This window comes from Carcharhinus amblyrhynchos, chromosome 6 (assembly GCF_965287045.1).
Source record: "Carcharhinus amblyrhynchos chromosome 6, sCarAmb.v2.hapA, whole genome shotgun sequence".
In the NCBI taxonomy this organism is placed as follows: Eukaryota; Metazoa; Chordata; class Chondrichthyes; order Carcharhiniformes; family Carcharhinidae; genus Carcharhinus; species Carcharhinus amblyrhynchos.
This window is the reverse complement of record NC_137329.1, coordinates 94,267,693-94,287,215: the sequence shown is the minus strand read 5'-3', so window position 1 is coordinate 94,287,215 and position 19,523 is coordinate 94,267,693. Positions and strand designations below refer to the sequence as shown.

Below are 19,523 nucleotides of genomic sequence, written 5' to 3'. Positions count from 1 at the left end.
AAAGACAGAATTGTATATGCCTCTACTACCAACTCTGGCAGCTTGTTCCAGACATTCACCACCTTTTGTGTGAAAAAATTGCCCCTCTGGACACTTTTGTATCTCTCCCCTCTCAGCTTAAACCTATGCCTTCTAGTTTTAGGAAAAAATATTGACTACCTAGCTGATCTGTGCCCCTCATTATTTTATAGAACTGTGTAAGATCACCCTTCAGCCTCCTACTCTCCAAAGAAAAAAGTCCCAGTCTAACCAGCCTGTCCTTATAATCAATCCATCAAGACCCAGTGGTGTTCTTGTAAATCTTTTCTGCACTCTCTCTAGTTTAATACTATCCTTTTTATAGTAGGGTGACCAGAGCTGCACACAGTATTCCAAGTGTGGCCTTACCAATGTCTTGTACAACTTCAACAAGACGCCCCAACTCCTGCATTCAATGTTCTGATCGATGAAACCAAGTTTGCCGAATGCCTTCTTCACCATTCTGTCCATCTGTGGCTCCACTTTCAAGGAGCTATGAACCTGTACCCCTAGATCTCTTTGTTCTGTAACTCTCCCCAGTGCCCTACCATTAATTGAGTAAGTCCTGCCCTGGTTCAATCTACCAAAATACATCACCTCATGTTTGCCTAAATTAAATTCCATCTGTCATTCATCAGCCCACTGGTTCAATTGATCAAGATCACACTGCAATTGGAAATAACTTTCTTCACTGTCCACCATGCCACCAGTCTTGGTGTCATCTGCAAACTTACTAACCATGCCTCCTATATTCTCATCCAAATCATTAATATAAATGACAACTAATGGTGGACCCAGAACTGATACCTGAGGCACACTGCTGATCACAGGCCTCCAGTTTGAAAAACAATCTTCTACAACCACCCTCTGGCTTCTGTCAAGAAGCCAATTTTGTATTCATTTAAATACCTCATCCTGGATTCTGTGAGATTTAATCTTATGGAACAACCTACCATGTGGAACCTTGCCAAAAGCCTGGTTACATATATAAGTCTATCTGATTTCACTCGCCTTCCATTGAGAAAGAAATAGCATTTATACAGCATCTTTTATGTCATCTGCATGTCCCAAAGTTGTTTACAGTCAATGATGTTTGTTTCAAAGTGTAACAACTGTTGTAATGTAAGAAACATGACAACCAACATGCACTCCTCCAATCCCCCCACCCCAACCCCAAAGGAGGGGTCCCTGGCATTTGCATTCCCACAAATGTTGCTGGGGGCAGCGCAAGGGTACTGTCCGGCATGTCCCTCTTCCCCCTGCGCTATATGATGATGAATGGGATGGATAGGATAGAGGTGGAGAGACTCTTCCCGCTCAAAAAAGACAGTAGGACTAGGGGGCACAGCCTCAAGATAAAGGGGAGGCGGTTTAGAACGGAGTTGAGGAGGAACTTCTTCACTCAAAGGGTGGCGAATCTCTGGAATTCTCTGCCCGTTGAAGTGGTGGAGGCTGCCTCGCTAAATATTTTTAAGAAGCGGGTTGATGGATTCTTGATAAGAGAGGGGATTAAGGGTTATGGGGAGAGGGCGGGAAAGTGGAACTGAGCCACGACAGATCAGCCATGATCTTATTGAACGGCGGGGCAGGCTCGAAGGGCTAGATGGCCTACTCCTGCTCCTATTTCTTATGTTCTTATGTATTTCTTATTTCTTATATGTACCTGTGCACCCTTAGCAGGTTCTTTTTGCCTTGTTCCCATTTTTAAAAAGTAGTTGTCATCCTTGACAATGTGTCAGCGGGTTAGCAAGGAGGGAATTCCAAATGTTGGGGGATGATACAGCAGGAAAAGCTTGCTAATTGCATTTAAATTTATTGAAATGACGTCCCCAACCTTCCTGTATTGTTCCTCAGATTCTGCGTCTACTGCAATGGTAGCAGGATAGTGTTATTTGCGGAAGTGTATAAAGATGTGAGGATGAATGAATATTCTGGAGTGTTACTTGATTGTCCTCATGAGTCAAAGTTTATTTGTGCCAAGCTTCCCTTCAGGAAGCTGAAAACGTGAGATGGAGATCTATCAGGGTACATTGCAAATGCTCTGACAGAGAGGAAAGAGCTTGATGACTCAGTTTTCTCCTCAATCTTTCTTACTTGGGAGAGTCTTCGAGAAGAATTTTTTTTTCCTTTTGTAGAATTTGACAAAAATTCATTTATTCTTTTTTCACAGGAAGGTACTTTGCCAAGGAAGCAGCCTGCGCCAACTTTGACTTGTACTCAGATTCTGCGACAGATCTCAAAATCATGATTTTGGCACGGGTGTTAGTTGGACAGTTTACTGAGGGGCACTCAAGCTATGATGGCCCCCCATCCAAAGATGGCAGAAGACTCAGACGCTATGACAGCTGTGTTGACTGTATCGATAATCCAACTGTCTTTGTTATATTTGAGAAATTTCAGATCTACCCAGAATACATAATAGAATACAGTAGCAATTCCATGTAGAAATCAATTTTCTTCTGACAAATTTTGGCCACGATCTTACCTTCTCGCAACGCTGGCCAATGGACCGGGCAAACCAGTAAGATCGCAAGGCAACTGATTTCTCAGCTCTTGCAATTGTACCAGCACTGGATATCCGGTGTGATCAGCCTTGCTATCATCTGAGCTCACTTGCGTCTGTGGCCACCACAGGGAAGGTTCTCTCCAGTGAGGATCATGTATGGTCTCCATCAATGGGGAACAGACATGATGGCCTTGCTGGGAGAATCGGGAGCCATTGAGGCCCCCTCGGAAGGTCAGGGGCAGGGGTTTGCCACTTGGGCAGTGCTAATCTGGCACTGCCAGCCTGGCATCCTTGCGGTGACAGGCAACCACACCCTGCATTGCTATCAGCTGGCTTTCGGGTGATTTAGACCCCATCCACTCCCCCTACTGGTAAATTTCAATTCTGTCAAGATACTTTTGCCAGAGCATGGTAAGGTTCGATTTTTAAGTCACTCAAAAAAAGGCACAATTTTCTCCTGTTTTCATGCTTGTTTGACACTTAGAATTTTTTTGGTACGATCACCCCCTTTGTCTGCTAATGATATCTAATGGTGAGATATGATGTAAACATTTTTTAAAAAACAGATACAACTTGTTACTTTTTACTTTGAATAATTAAGGGTGAATTTGGTAAGACCAGCTTCATCTGGGCTTCACATATAGCCAGTACACATGATAAAAGTGTTGCCTGCTATTTTCCAATATCAGCCAATGGTGTTTTGATCTCAAAATCTAGACCTTAATATCAGCAAGCCCTTCTTCACTCAGTTCGTATGGTCTGTCTGAACAAGAGCTTATGCTGGATCACAGGCAGTATGGTCCTGAATCATAGGTTGTAATTGCCCAAGATTCATCTGGTTTTGGATCCATGTAGGTGACGTTGTGAAGTGACTTTCATTTTACCAAATGCACCTGCACTCCAACTTAGATAACAGAAATGTTTCTCACAGGCGACTCGCCATCCTTGGCAAGATTCTAAGAAATATTCTAAACATTAGTTTAAATCCCAAGATCATTCTTATAACTCGTCTGTAGTCATTTCAGCCTTCAGATTTCTCTCATGTGGAATATTAAGAAAGCCAGAGGGTTGAAATAGCCAAGAAGTGATGGATTTATCAAACCCCATGTTCCATTGGTAACCATGCCAACCAAAACAGCTCCATCTATCTTTGTTCAGCTTGTAGTGGGAATTGTTCAGCATTTATTCACAAGTGCTGTTAAAAGGCCTCAGCTAACTTTCCCTGACAAATGTGGAGAGCCTTTATTTCCTGACAACATGCCAACAAAATTAATTTGATCTTGAATGGTTTAGCTTTTCCAGCTGAGAGGTTATATTTTTGAAGTTTCAATAATCTTTATTATTTTTTGCACGATACTGTTCAATTTAAAGGCTTGAGTGTACGTATTGGATGCTGTGGAGTTCTCTTTTCTTCACCATTGTCTACCAATAGCTTATGTAATCATTCTGCAAATGTCTGTGTTGTATCTAATAAATATTATGACTATTTAATGGAATTTATCCACTTGCATGATGTTATCATTCATAATCCTCCATTTTAGCCAGTTTATTTTTGTCATTATGCTCTCCCACATCAGAGACTGTAGCTTTAGTTAAGTTAAAGGAACATTATTTTATCTAATTAGATAAAACGTACTCTGTGGAGCAAAACATAACAAAGGAGGCCACTAATTCAAACGATGTACCTTTGATGATTATAATATTTTTAATTTGGGAAGAGGAAATCACAGCCTGGATGATACGGGCGTTTCCTCTTCATCTATATTTTTCTCATAAAACACTTTCACGCTTAAAATTGTTATTATCTGCTGTTAGAAAATTCCATTAATATTAGAGTTTCTTTAGAGACCATTGCCGGAATTTTACCACCTCGCCTGCCCAGGCTCGTAAGATCCTGCCTGAGACCAACGTAGAATGGCGTTCTATGAGCCTCGCCCATCACAATTCTGGGGTGGCCGTGTCGGTAAAAATCAGGGCCCTTGTCTTATTTGATTCGATCTACTCGTTCAGAAATCTTGAATCGATAATAATTTTCTTTTGTAACCAGAAATCTTAGACTGTTTAATTTTCTTGAATGGTGAATGTAACTGTGAGAGCAGTGAGATTATTCCTCATTCATCATACAGAGACAGAGTGACACTAAAGAGGGCTTTTATATTATTTTATACAACACTACAACACTCAATATTGTTTTCATCTTATTTTGATTCTATTGGGTAAAATCATGTTGAAAAGAGCTTTTATGTTGTTTTATATATCACTGGCACATTCATATCAATTTCATTTTGTTGGCATTAACCATATTGGAGTCGGTACAATCAGCTGTGTAATGCATACAATGAATTCATCTCTTTCCTTTCTATAGTGTTTTAAAGAACCTGATTTGGTACTGAATGTTTGGGCGACATGGCGGCACAGTGGTTAGCACTGCTGTTTCACAGCGCCAGGGACCAGGCTTTGATTCCGGGCTTGGGTACTGAGTTTACACATTCTCCCCATGTCTGCATGGGTTTCCTCCAGATGCTCCAGTTTCCTCCCACAGTCCAAAAGATGTGTTGGTCAGGTGCACTGGCCATACTAAATTCTCCCTCAGTGTAGCCGAATAGGTGCCGGAGTGTGGCAACTGGAGGAATTTCACAGTAACTTCATTGCAGTGTTAATGTAAGCCTTACTTGTGACTAATAACTAAACTTAAGAAAATAAATATACTTTAACATTACAGAAGTTGGAAAATGCTCGTGGATTAACAGCAGCACACTTGTTTGAATGTCAGCAGCAACATTTTGGAAGTTCATCATTTAATGCTTGAATAAATATATTAGAGTCAAACATGAATAAAATCTAATTTAACAAATAATAGCAAAAAGACAAAATCAAAGTTACCTTTTCTGAATATTTGGTACTATTGCATGAAGTTTTGCATTATTTTTAAATGGTTAAATATCCATTTAGTTACAGTAGAGCTCATACTGTTCAATATGTAATTGCATGATTTCAGGAGTGTGACCATGAAACCTTTTCAGGTCTGAGCTTAAAATAATTTTATTGTTGTCTGTATTTGTGCTCATTCAATCTCTCTGTCACAGAAATGGCAAGTTTTTTAAGATGAGATCCTGAATGAATTGTTAAATTTTACATTGCGTGAATGAACATATAGAGCAACTGTTATGATCAGATCATTTATTTCACCAATACAATTCATCTTTGTATTGTAATACAAAATAATGAACACATTAAGCTTCCCCACATCATCCCGTTTGACTTTGACAAAGATATTTCTAAAGACGCCACCACATTTTAACCTTCTCACAGCTTTTACTGGACCTGGTGGCTCAATGATAGAACCACACAGCACAGCACAGAAGAATGCCATTCAGCCAATTGTTGGTGCTGGCTCTTTTGGAAGAGTTATCCAGTTGGTCTCACTACCCTTCTTTTTTCCAATAACCCTGCATTTTCTTTCCTTTTAAAGTATACATGCAATTCGCAATCTTCATTGCATTTTGTTCGAAATGTTCCACTTGTCTGTTTCTCTGATTCCATTTTCACCTGCTATTTACAGCTAGAAAAGATCAGAGACTTCTCAACACAATGGGTGCAAGGTGTATATTTGTGGACAGGCTACTGAACTGTTACTTAAAGTCTATGGAAAACAATATTGAAGGTAGCTCATTAGTATTTTAATCATATATTGCCTTTTTTTAAATTTACGTGAATACATTTTGCTTTATCACACAATGCATAGAAAGTACTGTTTTTTCCAAATACTTTATTCAGGCAATTTTCAATAAAATAATCCCAAATGTGTTTTATTACTAATTCAATATTTAAGGAACACGTTGATTACAAGCCTGTCTCAGCAAATAAACTAAAACGAAACAGATTACTTTGCAATTGTATTTATTATTTGCTGCTGGCTTAGGCCACTGATCGAAATGACTTTAAACTGTAATAGCAGCACTATGAAGCAAATCAAAAGAATTCTTGGAGCATTGTTGAGTATTTTTTTTAACTTCAATCCAGCTTGTAGCAACAAATAAATGGAAGTTCATCTGAACAGCTTCTGTCATACCATTTGCCTCCAACACCTGTAAAGAATAGTAGTTGTTAAGATGGACAATTTCTTTCATAAACATGGACCAGCAATGGTTGCTTTAGGCAAGAATATCTCTTCTTAGACACAGATATTTGTCTCCTGTTATGCGTGAATACCGAGACAGTTCAAAACTTAAATAGCTGACAGCATTTTTCTGGGCTCTCCATACTTTTACCCATTGCAGAAAATTAATGTAATCTGGAGAATACTAGGGCAGATTTTGAAAAAAAAATGTTCCCTCTCCTTCTACTCTCCTGATTTATTGGAATTTTGGAACCATAATTTTCCCCAAATGCTTCTGTTAGACTTCTTAAGCTTTTTTGAAGTTAGAGCCAATTTGTATAGTTTATCATAACTGAAGTCTAATAATTTTACTAAGTCTCTCACCAAAGTTAATGAATAATCCATTTGAACCCATGAATTCATGTGATTTAAAGTCCCTTTGTACTTATCAGTTACAAAGCACAAAGTCAATCATAATAATCTTTCTGGGGTCATGACAATTATTTCTCAATGACTGAATGTATATAATACTTTAGTAAAACATTCCTGAGCAACTCACAGGAATGTTGTGAAACAAAATTTGACACCAAACCGCTGAGGGAGATGTTAGGGAAAATGGCCAAAAGCTTGGTGAAAAAGATAGCTCTGAGGAGTATCTTAAAGAAGAAGAGAAAGTTAGAGATAGAGAAGTATAGAGGGGAAATTGCAGAGTTTAGTGCCCAGGCAGCTGAAGTCAAGTCCACCAAGAGTGAAGCAGTTAAAATTTGGGATTTGGATGCATAGAGTCCAGGATTAGAGGAGCATAGACACTTGAGAGTTGTTGGGCGAGAGACTGTTACAGAATAGGAATAGGTGACGTCATGAAGGGATTTGAACTCAGCGGTGAGAATTTTAAAATTGAGGTATTGCTCAACCAGGATCCAGTATATGTCACAGGCTTGATTTTTAGACCCTGCCTGGGCCAGGAGGCAGACAAGTACTAAAAATAGTGTCATTAGCCAGTGTTCTAGTTCTCTGGCTCCAACCTGACCCAAGGCCCTTTTCCAGTAGGCAGGATAGAAGCTAGGTGGGCCAGGGCGTAGGATAGAATCAAAATCATAAGCAGGTAAGTAAACAAACATTACAAAAACAAAATGGATAAAGTGAACTGTAATTTCACCATTACAGCCAAGTGGACAATGAATCTATTCCACCTTGTCTATGGGCTCATCCTGGGTGTTGTTTTACTTGTTACTTGAACTTATTTGTAAGCCATTATATTCAGAAATCCTTCTCAACTATAATTGTTCCTGAAGGATAAAGATTTAAGCTGTGAATTCTTCCTTCTAAAACCTAATCCTAAACCTTAACTTCCAAAATGAGGTTTTTGCCTAACTTTCCTCAAAGTTACAATGGTGAACAGGTATAATTCCAAAGTAATTCCCAGTATCAGGGTGGAATCTTGAGTTGGCAACAAGGGTCTTGGCCGTGACCTCACATCTCCTCTTTCTATGAAGGCCTCCTGGTAGTGTGTGGAAATTAAGCAGTTGGCAGGCCAGCTTTGGGTCTTTCCTTGGAAGCAGGACTCCAGGGTACAAGTCCTGTCTACCAAAAGTTGCAGACCACTCAAAGGCTGGCAGCACTTTTGAATGGTAGTGCCAATGGGGAGCCAGTGTTGTAACAACACCCACCAAGGGCCATGACCCAGGCCAGAGACAATTGATGGCCGGAGGTGATTAGGTAGAGGTTGCAGAGGAGTTCACAACAAAGGAAGTTGGGTGGCTCTCAGTAGGCATCCATACGACCAGTGCTGGGTCCCCTAACCAGGCACCTCTGAGAAAGATTCCCACTTAGGTGCAGGCAAGCAAACATCAAGCTTTTCTTTTCAGGCATGCTACATGGCCAGCCCCCTACCCACTTATGGGTTAATACCAGCAGGATGAGGCCTTTAAGTGGACTTTAATTGCCCATTTATAAGCTTCAATTGGCAGCAGAGCAGAAAAACTGTCCACAGGCCTTCCTGCCAATGATTTATTCGAGTTAGAACTGGCCCAACCCACCACGCTCCCACCTGATTAAATGCCCTCCTCCCACCAAACCCACCACAGGGGAGGGAACAGGATGCCCCAATCTTCAGCATTGTTGAACATCATCTTTTGCAGGTTCCTACAGCGGGTTTGGAGAAAGAAGATAAATTTGACCGTGCTTCAATCTCCAAGCGAAGTATTCAAAACATGTCTAGTTCCATGGATTTAGAGTGTTTCTCTTTAAAATGATGATGCTTCATTTCGCAAAACACTGCAGCACAGATTAAAATAAATGGATGTTCAGATGCCTGTTATAGAAATTAATTGTCAATGATAGGTTTACAACATCATGTTCTTTAGGGTTTGGACAAGTTCCCAGAACCAATTGGAAAAAGAACAAACTCCTGCCTTATGTGAAGAATTTTTCAATTGAAGAATGAAATACTCCAATCACGGTAGAAAGCCCATTTTTAAATATTATGCTGGCAACATCTGGGGCTTTAACACTTAATAAAAAAGATAAAAATATCACCATTGTCTCTGGAAAACTATTTGGCTCTTTAACAAATTGTAGACCAAGTATAGAACATTTTTGTAACCTCAAACTACAAAGGCATTTGATAAAAATTATGAAGCCAAAAATTATTGACGTCATCACTGATGTCTGAAGGGATGGATTCATGATGATAGATCACCCTTTGAACTTGTGCAAATACCATCAAAAATGATTATTAGATGTCAGAACAACAGAGAAACCTTTCAGAATCAGCATTTATCTGAATCTAAAGCTCAATATTAAAAGGAACAGTTCAATTAGGTGTTTTCTTATTGTAATACTGATTAAAGATTCACTTTTTTGCTTTGTGGTGACCAGAATTGGGTGACAATTTACCCCATTTCATCAAAAACAAGAACTATATAGCGGAAGACAGTTTACAATCTCAGCATACCTTCAGAATTGATGTTCACACAGTTTTCTGTCTCTGCTTCATCATCAGGCTGGTTTTCATACCATTTTCCGAAATCCAACATGGATCCATCAGTCCACAGATAAGTACCCTCCTTTATCAGAAATAAATGTCATTAATGATGTCAAATGTCTATCAACATGTCAATCATATAACATCAAGTTGGAAATTGCAGTCATTGTCAGCTGTGAAGCTCTTGGAAGGTTATAATGGTGCCATTATATCTGCCACTACAAATGAAACAAAACCATGTGCTTTATAGTAATGTGAAGAAATGTTCCACAAAGTACCTATTCAAAAAAATGGATAATAAGCCAAAGAAGTGGTGATTTGGGTGAGCGAAAAGTGAGTAATGAGGACATGCGAATAATCTAAGATAAAAAAGAAGCGGAGAAGTGGAGAGAATCACAGATCACTAGCTTTAGGCTTCTGAAAGCACTGTGCCAATAATGGGGCAAAGGAAGTGGAAGGAACCACAGAAGGCCAGAGTCAGAGGTTCAAGATTGAAGACATTTATTAGGAATGGGAGTAGTAATGGGATTAGAATCTTTGGACAAGACTATGGAGTCATAAATTCAGTTTGCTCCTGGTTAGCCTAAGAAGAAGCCAGGAAGAGAACAGATGGAAAGATTACAGAATATGTGCTGAAGGGGAGAAAGAAAGAAGATGGCTTTAGGGCAGAGTTTTCCATTTTGTAGGTTTAAGCGTGGTGGTGGAAGGAAGAAAGAAATCGGTATGATTACATCTGGGTGGTAAGGTGGGTTTTCATGCCCGATTTCTTGCACTTCAGCTCATTAATTACGCATCAATGAGGATCGAACTTCATAACAGGGCAGCCAGTGATTGCCTACCTCACTGTTAACCCTGTGGGGTCAAAGGTCCTGGCAGCATCCAATCACATATTCACTTACTGAAGGCCAGGTATGTTGTCAACTTCATCACAATATCTGGCAAGGTTTCCCTGGGGATTCTCTTCCAGATCATCCAGGAAAGTTATTTTCCTCAGGGATGGGAGGAGGTGGCCCACTTACCTGACCATGCCAGCCTGGGAGGAGGTCACCAGGAAGGTCAGCACCCATGGCAAGCAAAAAATGACCACCCTGCTGCTCCAAATTCACACTCTCATACGGGCATCAGGCGGTCTAAGAGTTAGCGTCCTCAGGGATCTCACACACCATTAATTGATTGGACATTGTCATTGCAGGTCTGCCAGCCACTTTCATTTCACCAGTAATATCCTGCAAAAATGATGTTTTCATCCCTATCTGGGGAAAATTCAGTACATACAGCAAACATGAATGCTTCTGAACTGCTCTTTCATCTGTAGTGCTCACAGGCAATCCATCTGTTGTTATACAGGACAAGGCAGCCCATAAAAGAGGGAGAGACCCCATACTGGATGGGTGATCACAAACTAGCAGGACCTCTCGATCTTTGAAGGAGGTAAAGGAACTGGGTGGAATGGATTGGATTTGCTCCTGTGTGGAGGGTGGATTGTCATCCCACTACCATCCAGTGAGGATGCATCAAGTGTTCATTGCCACACATGGACAATGATTGTGAGTGATACAGAATGTAGGAGCCTGCCTAATCAATCACTAGTTACCTCTTTTTTCTGTTCCAGGTACCAGCAAGAAAGGATGGAGACAACATTTGAGACAGCAACTCAGCCCCAGGTTCTAGTCCTCCTCCAATATGGATCCATCTAAATACGAGCCATCATTGCATTCACTTAAACTAGGTGAGTCTTAGTTCTAGAGCTGGTCCAGGATCACCATCTGGTGACCACCTCACAGACAATGATCCGCAACAAGGATCTCGACTCGCTACCAAATTTGAGTCCAACAACAAACCTCTGAAATCAGCCCTAAAGCTAATTTGAGATGCAAAGACAGGCAGGGGAACATGATGTAGAGTTGTCAGAGGCCGTCGCCAGACTGGAATGAAGGATGAAGGAGTCTGACCTTGTTCTATTTGATGTCATGCTTCCAGCATGTGAGTGCATCAAAGCCTCCACCGAGGAGCCAATCCTCTTGCCTTGAAGAGGCTTAGAGATCTGTGGTGCCTGCAAGTGACTCAAGTAGTAAGAGTCATGGGGGATCCCAGGGTATCTATCACAAACACTCATGATCAGCTTTCTGTGATCACTAGACATTTAGAGAGTGAAATCCTTCCTGTTTATGAATCAGCATTGGCTGCTGCCAGGGACCTCTCAAGGTCGTGAGTGCAATGAATTCCACAGCACTGATAGCCAGGCTTGTTTCATCCATTTGGAACTGTACGTAATGCTGAGCTTTATTGAAAAGGGCATCAGTCACCTCCCTCATCTATGTATGTGTTACTGATTATGAGATTCTGCATGTTCTCTGTTGGAAGAATCCATTGGTCAATAAGTTGAGTGCAATGAGAACCTCGAGGGCAATTAGTGTTAGATGGTTTCCAAGACCATGCAGTGGGAATCCTAATGGAGAATGTGGCAAATATGAACCATCACATCCCTAGACAAGCAAAGGTGTCTTTTTCTGATCTCCATGCATGAGCTGCATCTTCTATTGACCCTCATTTAAATGAAAATTACTGGAGGGTCAGGTCCCTCCTCATCAGTGTCTGGGTCTTTCTGGGACCTCACTGGCTCTTGTATCTCTCTGAGCTGTGCCAAATGGTGATGGGCCATTCTCCTCAGTCATTCCCAAGCTATCAAGAAGACAGCACTACCTGCAGCTTGCATTCTCATAAGAACATAAGAACATAAGAAATAGGAGCAGGAGTAGGCCATCTAGCCCTTCGAGCCTGCCCCGCCATTCAATAAGATCATGGCTGATCTGTCGCTGCTCAGTTCCACTTTCCCGCTTTCTCCCCATAACCCTTAATCCCCTCTCTTATCAAAAACCCATCAACCCGCGTCTTAAAAGTATTTAGCGAGGCAGCCTCCACCACTTCAACGGGCAGAGAATTCCAGAGATTCACCACCCTTTGAGTGAAGAAGTTCCTCCTCAACTCCGTTTTAAACCGCCCCCCTTTTATCTTGAGGCTGTGCCCCCTAGTCCTACTGTCTTTTTTGAGCGGGAAGAGTCTCTCCACCTCTATCCTATCCATCCCATTCATCATCTTATACGTCTCAATGAGATCTCCCCTCATTCTTCTAAACTCTAACGAGTACAAGCCCACTCCTCTCCTCCACTCCTCCATGTATCTGTTGACCAATATATTTGAGACATCATTGCACCTTCCTTTTGAATGCTGTCCCTCCAACTGCAAGCCAGCAAACCAATATGAAGCCCATTGGCTGCTCTCAGTCAAGTCATGGCATCCTGAGGTCATCTCATGCATGGAAATACATCCTGAAGTGCCCGCATGTGCAGACATCCTCCTCCGACATGACTGCACAAAGAGGATCTGGATTAGGGTAAGTACACCCATGTATTATCATCCTCTTTGGCAAATGTTAGCTTTCCTCCATTAACCTAGACATTAGCTTGGCCTTGTTTTAGTGACATGCTGACCTTCATGCCCTGTAAGCCATGACCATTAACATGAGAATATCGACATTTGTAGTGCACATGTAGCTTCTGTCTGACAGCTGTGGCCCTTGATTGTTTCATTCTCCTTACCTTTTACAAGTCTCTACCAGGAACACATGGCTAATCAGAGCCACTCAAATCTCACTCCAAATCCACAGCTTCTCACCTGAATGCACACCATTAGTAATGGAGCAATACTCCTTCAATGGACATTGGACCAACAAAAACAGTACTCAGCTGAGCTTTGATCTCGATGTCTTTAGCAAATTATTAGGGATCCCCCTCATTCAATCTGCCCAAAATTGTAGTTGTTGATTCCTGCCATATGCTATCAGACCCTTCCCTGAGCAATTTGGTTCAACTAAGTGTTTACCCAAGTTAATGTTGGAAATGGTGCTGCTGTACATCTTGGGAGATCAAATTGCAACCTCCCCTACCATCCGCCAAGTTCATCTCATCCTCCAGCATATTCACTGCATCCAAATTTCCCTACCCGCTTTTACCCTCCAGCCTCGCTCTGTTACCTTTGAGCCCATCAGAATAGATGTAGATCTTCTGACCTTCGCTTGAACCCCTTTTCTGTTGACTTCCCCAGGCCCTTTGTAGACTTGACCCCTCCCCTTCTTGAGGCCACATGTACCCTGACGTTCTGGAACACTCCCCACGAGACTATGCAGAACCTCCACCTCCAACTTTCCAATTCCTCACTTGCAAAATGCCTCCCTGACCATGAAAAAAAACATCTGCCTCACAGTATCGAACCTCTAACCCCCAAGACCAATACCTTTTGAGTATTGACCACACCATATTGTGCATGGACAGCACTGTCTAGAGCGGACTTTCCCCACCCAAGACCAGGACCGTGCCATGCTGAGCCCTCTAGCATGACTCTTCAATATGCCCTGATTGTCCTGGGGCTGAAGCCAGGTTTTCTCTGCCTCCTCAGACAGCTTTCTAAATCTTGCTCCAGAACAGTCTTTCATTACTTCTCTCCTCACCCAAAAACTGTGTCATTGTATCTGTCTTCCTTCTTTCCCTCTGGTCTTGCCTCAGGGCCACCAGCCTTGGCACAGATTCAGAGATGGATTGATATGTCACAGCATGGCTTTTAAAGATGGGTGAAAGCAACATCAATATACCCCAAATTCATTGAAGAAATGAAACTCACCAGGTGCATGCCTTGCAAACAAAGCTTGGGGCTGAATTTTGGTATGGAGGCCAGCAGCAACCCTGAACTCTGAAACACAGCAGTGGGAGAGGAGGGCATCTGCAGGTGGCTGTTCCAGATGCAGTGTCCTAAAGAAGGTCCATCTCCCAGTCTTATTGCATCACTGAAAATTTATCTTCTTCAAGTGGACTGTTTTCTTTCTTCAATGATGGGTGAGCGATGTTGGACATGATTTCAATATGGCACCCAGATATGTCAGTGGGAAGCCTGGCATCATGCCTGACCTGCCACGGAATATGGTGCAAAATTGTTGAGCTTTGTTGGAGGTTATGGCATAGTTTCCTTCGGCCTCCACAGCGACTGACAATCCCAGTTCCTGCCTCTGCCTTAATCCCAAATGGGAGAATTCCACTCTGGGACTCAGCCAGGACTGGGAGTCAGCAGTCTAACAGCATGGAGTCATTGGAGCAGTTTATAGAGATAGTGGAGGAATGGAACTGAGTGTTGTCAATGTTTCTGTGAAAGATTCATGAAGAGGCAGCTTTTGATGAGGAAGAAAGGGGTGAGGGTGGTGCTTGGTAACTGGGTGGCATGTTAAAAATTCTAAAACAGCATTCAGATAGGTAAGAGTGGAATTGAGAAGGGGAAGTTTCAACGAATTGGGTAATAACAAATGAGAAGGATGGGAGATGAGGTCCATGGGAGGAGGTGGTGCTGTGATAGTCTGAATTATTAACCTGACTAATTATATTGCTTCATTGGTGGTAAACAAGCAGTCATTAAAAAGGTAGATTTGACCTCAGCTCTAGAAAGTGATGACATTCTTCAAAACACTAAGATGTTTGGTTAATGTATGAATGTTGCTGTAACAGTGAATATCCAGATTCCAAACATCAGCTTTACCTTGTGACAATCACTCAGACCAATCCAAGTGCTGGACTCCACTGGATTCTTCTGTTTTATCAAACTCCGAATGAACTGGTTGTGATCCTCCCCATGGATGGAGGTCAGGTGAGCACCGGGTGCATACGCTTGGCAAGACATCTTGAAACGAAAATAAAACAGTATTGTGATTTTTGTTTCCTTGATTATGTTCATTTCCATCACCTTTCATGTGATTACAGCTTCCCAGTCATTTTCAATAAAGATAAAACTAGTAATAAACACATCTCCAGCAGACTTGTTGTGAAGTGCCTTGGATCCAGAGGACTGCTCTGATTAGATGTTATTGTCAGCCAGCCCTTTAATCCAGTTCTCAAGTATTCCCCATGAGAAACCAGGACAACTTCTGCAATTGGCAGTGGGGGTTAGTTAGACCAGTGTGCTAGAGAGAGAGAGGAGTGCAGTGCAACATTCATTCAGGGCCACAATACAACCATGGAAACGCATCAAACTTACACACTATCCACAGCATGGACAGGTCATAAATTATGACTCCCATGTCCCAAAGACCCTTGGCTTCTCCCTTCTTGTCAACTTCCATTACCAGGGCCTTCAGCACTACATCCATGAACTTCAAAGTCCTCTCCTCCATGGTACTTTGCTTATTTACCTTCTTCTTGCTGATAACTGCAGTATTGGCAGTCAGCTTCTTTCTATGGGGCACCTCTCCCCTTTAAGAGGATCAAACTGCCATGGTGCAGACTAACAAAAATGTGTGCTAATAAAGCAGGCTGCTGTGCTCTCATTGTGTGTCCAGCAGCCAGCAGAGTGGGACCACACTCAGCTGAACATTACAGTTAAGCAACTGAGGAGGAACAACCAAGTTTGTGTGCTGCCCTCCTCAGACATTCCACACCCAAAAATGGGAGGAAATGAATCTTAAGCCACTACATGCCAAATCCCGGGAGATTGACCAGTATATCATCACATACTTACTGATTAAGTAAATGCTGGGAGTTCTCAGTTTTCAGCAATTTCATTTGGGAGTTCAAGTATAGCTTCGAACTCAGTGAATGCAGTTTGAACAATATAAAAACTTTATTCAACCATTGATTTTGTCAATTGGTCCTTGTCAGCACTCACTCCATCTTTTATTCTCCTTTCCTGAAAGTGCCAACTTGTACAGTATGCATCAATTCCCCTACATTTTAAATGCAATTGTTCATTCTTTAGTTAATTATCACTTGGTCCTTCATTTTCTTGCCTCCAACTGAAGATAATGCCCTTGCAGACATTAATTCTATCAGAAAGGAGTTTGAATCTGTGATCTTGGATTACTTAGTTCCATACTTAACAACAGTTACCTAGTTACTTATTATAGCCATTCTGCTACCACATGAAGACTTACCATTAAAAGTGTAGCAGTAATCGTCCAACACTATTATTTATGACTTTTTGTAAGATTTCCAAGAACCTCCATGGTTGGGCAGCACTGCTGCCTCACAGCACCAGGGACCCGGGTTTAATTCCAGCCTCGGGTCTCTGTCTGTGCGGAATTTACACATTCTCCCTGTGTCTGGCAGATTTCCTCCAGTGCTCTAGTTTCCTCTCATGCTCCAAAAATGTGCAGGTTAGTTGGATTGGCCATGCTAAATTGAACCTTAATGTCAGGGGGATTAGCTGGGTAAACACGTGGAGGTTATGGGGATATAACCTGGGTGTGATAGTTGTCGATGTAGGCTCAATGGGCCGAATGGTCTCTTCTACACTTTAGGGATTCTATTCTATGAGCCAGGGCATGTAACTCCCATATTTCTAAAATATAGCACAATATGCATCTGTGATAGAGTATATTTTTTAAACCTGAAACACACAATTATAAATCTGTGGAGCATTATTTTATCTTATTTTCTTTATTTGAACTAATGAGCTATTTTAATAAGTGAACAAATAAGTACATCTAGGCTCCTACCTCAGCTTGTATCCAAGTCATTTTGACTGGGAAAAAGTTGTAACAGGCAGATAATTGATTATTATAAATCCACCCAACTAAACAAGATGCTTGCTTGGCTTGGGGACTGGTTGCAGAGGCAGGAGATTCCTTTTGCATCTCATTCTGTGAAGAAACAGGCATTTCCTTTTCTGCGTCATCCTCTGCAGAAGAATCAACATCCTGGTCTTGCTCATCCTCTAAAGAAGGTTTCATTTCTGTCGCATTCTCTGTAGAATGAGAAGGTTCTACTTCTGACTCATGCTCTGAAGAGGGATCCATTTCAGGATAGTTAAAAGGTTGTAATTTGTTTTTGCTCAGCATGGGAAAGGAGTGAGGATAAGGATGAGGAAAAGGATGGGTCTCAGGTATAATTACATTGCCTTTCATAGGATAGTTATGAGGAGTGGGTACAAGAAAAGGACGAGGAATTTCTGGGGTAAAAATTGGCTTGTTCTGAGGGTTAAAAGGGTGAGGACGGTGAAAAGATGAATCTAGTTTGTTGTCCTTAGGAAAAGGATAGGGATAAGTAGCTATGGAGTTGCCATCAGGCAAAGGACCAGGATGGGGATGAGGTGCCCTTATATTATTATTCTCAGGCAAAGTAATGCGATGGGATAAAGGTACTTCTGGGTTGTTCTCTGACAAAGGGTGGGAATAACGTAACTCTGAGCTTTTATCAGGAAAAGGAATAGGACGAGGATAAGATTTCATTTGAGCATTGTTTTCAGATAAATGGTGACGAAGGGACTGGGCTTTCCTCTCATTCAATCGACTTGTTGACTTCCAAATACTGGCAGTTGCTGTAGAATAAATAAGATAAGCACGTTAAAATTAAATGACAAGGAGCGCCAGAAGTTTTTTTATGTACTTCTAATTAGATTCTTTATAACTCAACCAATTACAATGTGACTTTAACTGCACCATTTTTCTTTTGAATGAGATTTTAAACTGAGGCCTCATCATCTGTCCTCTTGGGTGGATACGAAAGAATCGATTTTAAGAGGTGTGCTTAGGAACTATCTCCAATGTTTTGAGCAATTTTTATTCCTCAAATCAATACAAGAGCAGGTTATCTGGCCAATGTCACTCTGTTCTTTTGGGGAATTTGATGTGCATCAAATGGCCGTGACTACACACCTCAGAACTACTTAATTGGCTGTAAAGCATATGGAACACTGTGTGGTTATGTCGTGTGATTATGTCAGGGATCGGAAAAATACAAGTCTTTTTCACAAAAGGACGGAACAGTGGAATAGTGGTTAGCACTGTTGCCTTACAACACCAGGAACCCAGGTTTGATTCCCAGCTTGGGTCACTTTATGTCCAATCTGCACATTTTCCCCTTTTCTTGTGTTTTTTCCAGAAAAGCTGGGAATCAAAGATGTGCTGGTTAGATGCATTGGCTGTGCTAAATTCTCCCCCAGTGTACCCAAACAGGCAGAGTGTGGCAACTCGGGGACTTTCACAGTAACTTCATTGCAGTGTTAAGATAAGCCTACTTGTGATACTAATAAATAAACTTTAGCTTAAAATATTTTGTGACATGTAGTGCCTCAGTATATTGTGCAATTGTGAGATTAAATGAAATAAAAAGTGATTGCAGTAACGTTAAAAATCCTAGCTACCACACTGATGAAGCTAGTGACAGAACATTGAATAAGACTGTTTACATCTTACTGTTTGGCATAAGTCAAGTTAAAACTGAAATGTATCTTCAAATTTTCAAACAGTGTTACAGTAAAATTGCAAACCGCAAAAGATTGTAAGAAAGGATTAATAAGAGAAAAATTAACAATGGGAAACTACAAATGGCCAACCAGTCAAGTTGAACCAGTTAAATGAGGGCTAGTCTGGCATTGAGAGACACTTTAAGAAAATGCGACATTAAAATCATTGAGAAATTCATTTGAACAAGAGGCATAAAAAAGTCAAAAGAAGTCTAAAGGGAATGATGAAAGTACAGGCCATTTCATAGATATCAAAGTGATTTGTCATGTGGTAAAATAACAGATCGTACATATTCTTTTAAATTCAACTTTGCCCTAAACATAGGGAGCACCTGTCAGCATTGCCCAGTCAACATTTAATATTTCTGCAGCCTGCTTATTATCATGGGACATAATTACCAATGACAACCTACACTACTCACTGGCTGCATAGGAAGCCAAATATTTGGGGAGTCTCTGGAGTTGTCATTTAAAGGCAGTCAGCATCTCTGAAAGGGAAGGTACATTCAGCCATATTTCAAGAGCTCTGACAAGCCATTAAAATCTGAACTTTGTTTTGTAGAGTAACTTATACCAGCCACAATCGTATCTTTCAGAGGAAGAAGACCAAAATGGTACTCTTGAAATAAAACATG

The 19,523-nt window shown here is 41.2% G+C and overlaps 1 protein-coding gene across 2 annotated transcripts in view; it reads left to right on the top strand.

Moving 5' to 3' along the window:
• LOC145344131 (protein mono-ADP-ribosyltransferase PARP12-like) overlaps positions 1 to 4,196 on the top strand; it is a 69,342-nt gene extending 65,146 nt beyond the window's left edge. For both annotated transcript variants that reach the window (XM_080191003.1, XM_080191001.1), the window contains exon 12: positions 2,189 to 4,196. In XM_080191003.1, coding sequence (XP_080047129.1) covers positions 2,189 to 2,463 — 275 coding nt within the window. In that variant the 3' untranslated portion in view covers positions 2,464 to 4,196. The remainder of the gene's footprint in view (positions 1 to 2,188) is intronic.
• The last annotated feature ends 15,327 nt before the right edge of the window (positions 4,197 to 19,523 follow it).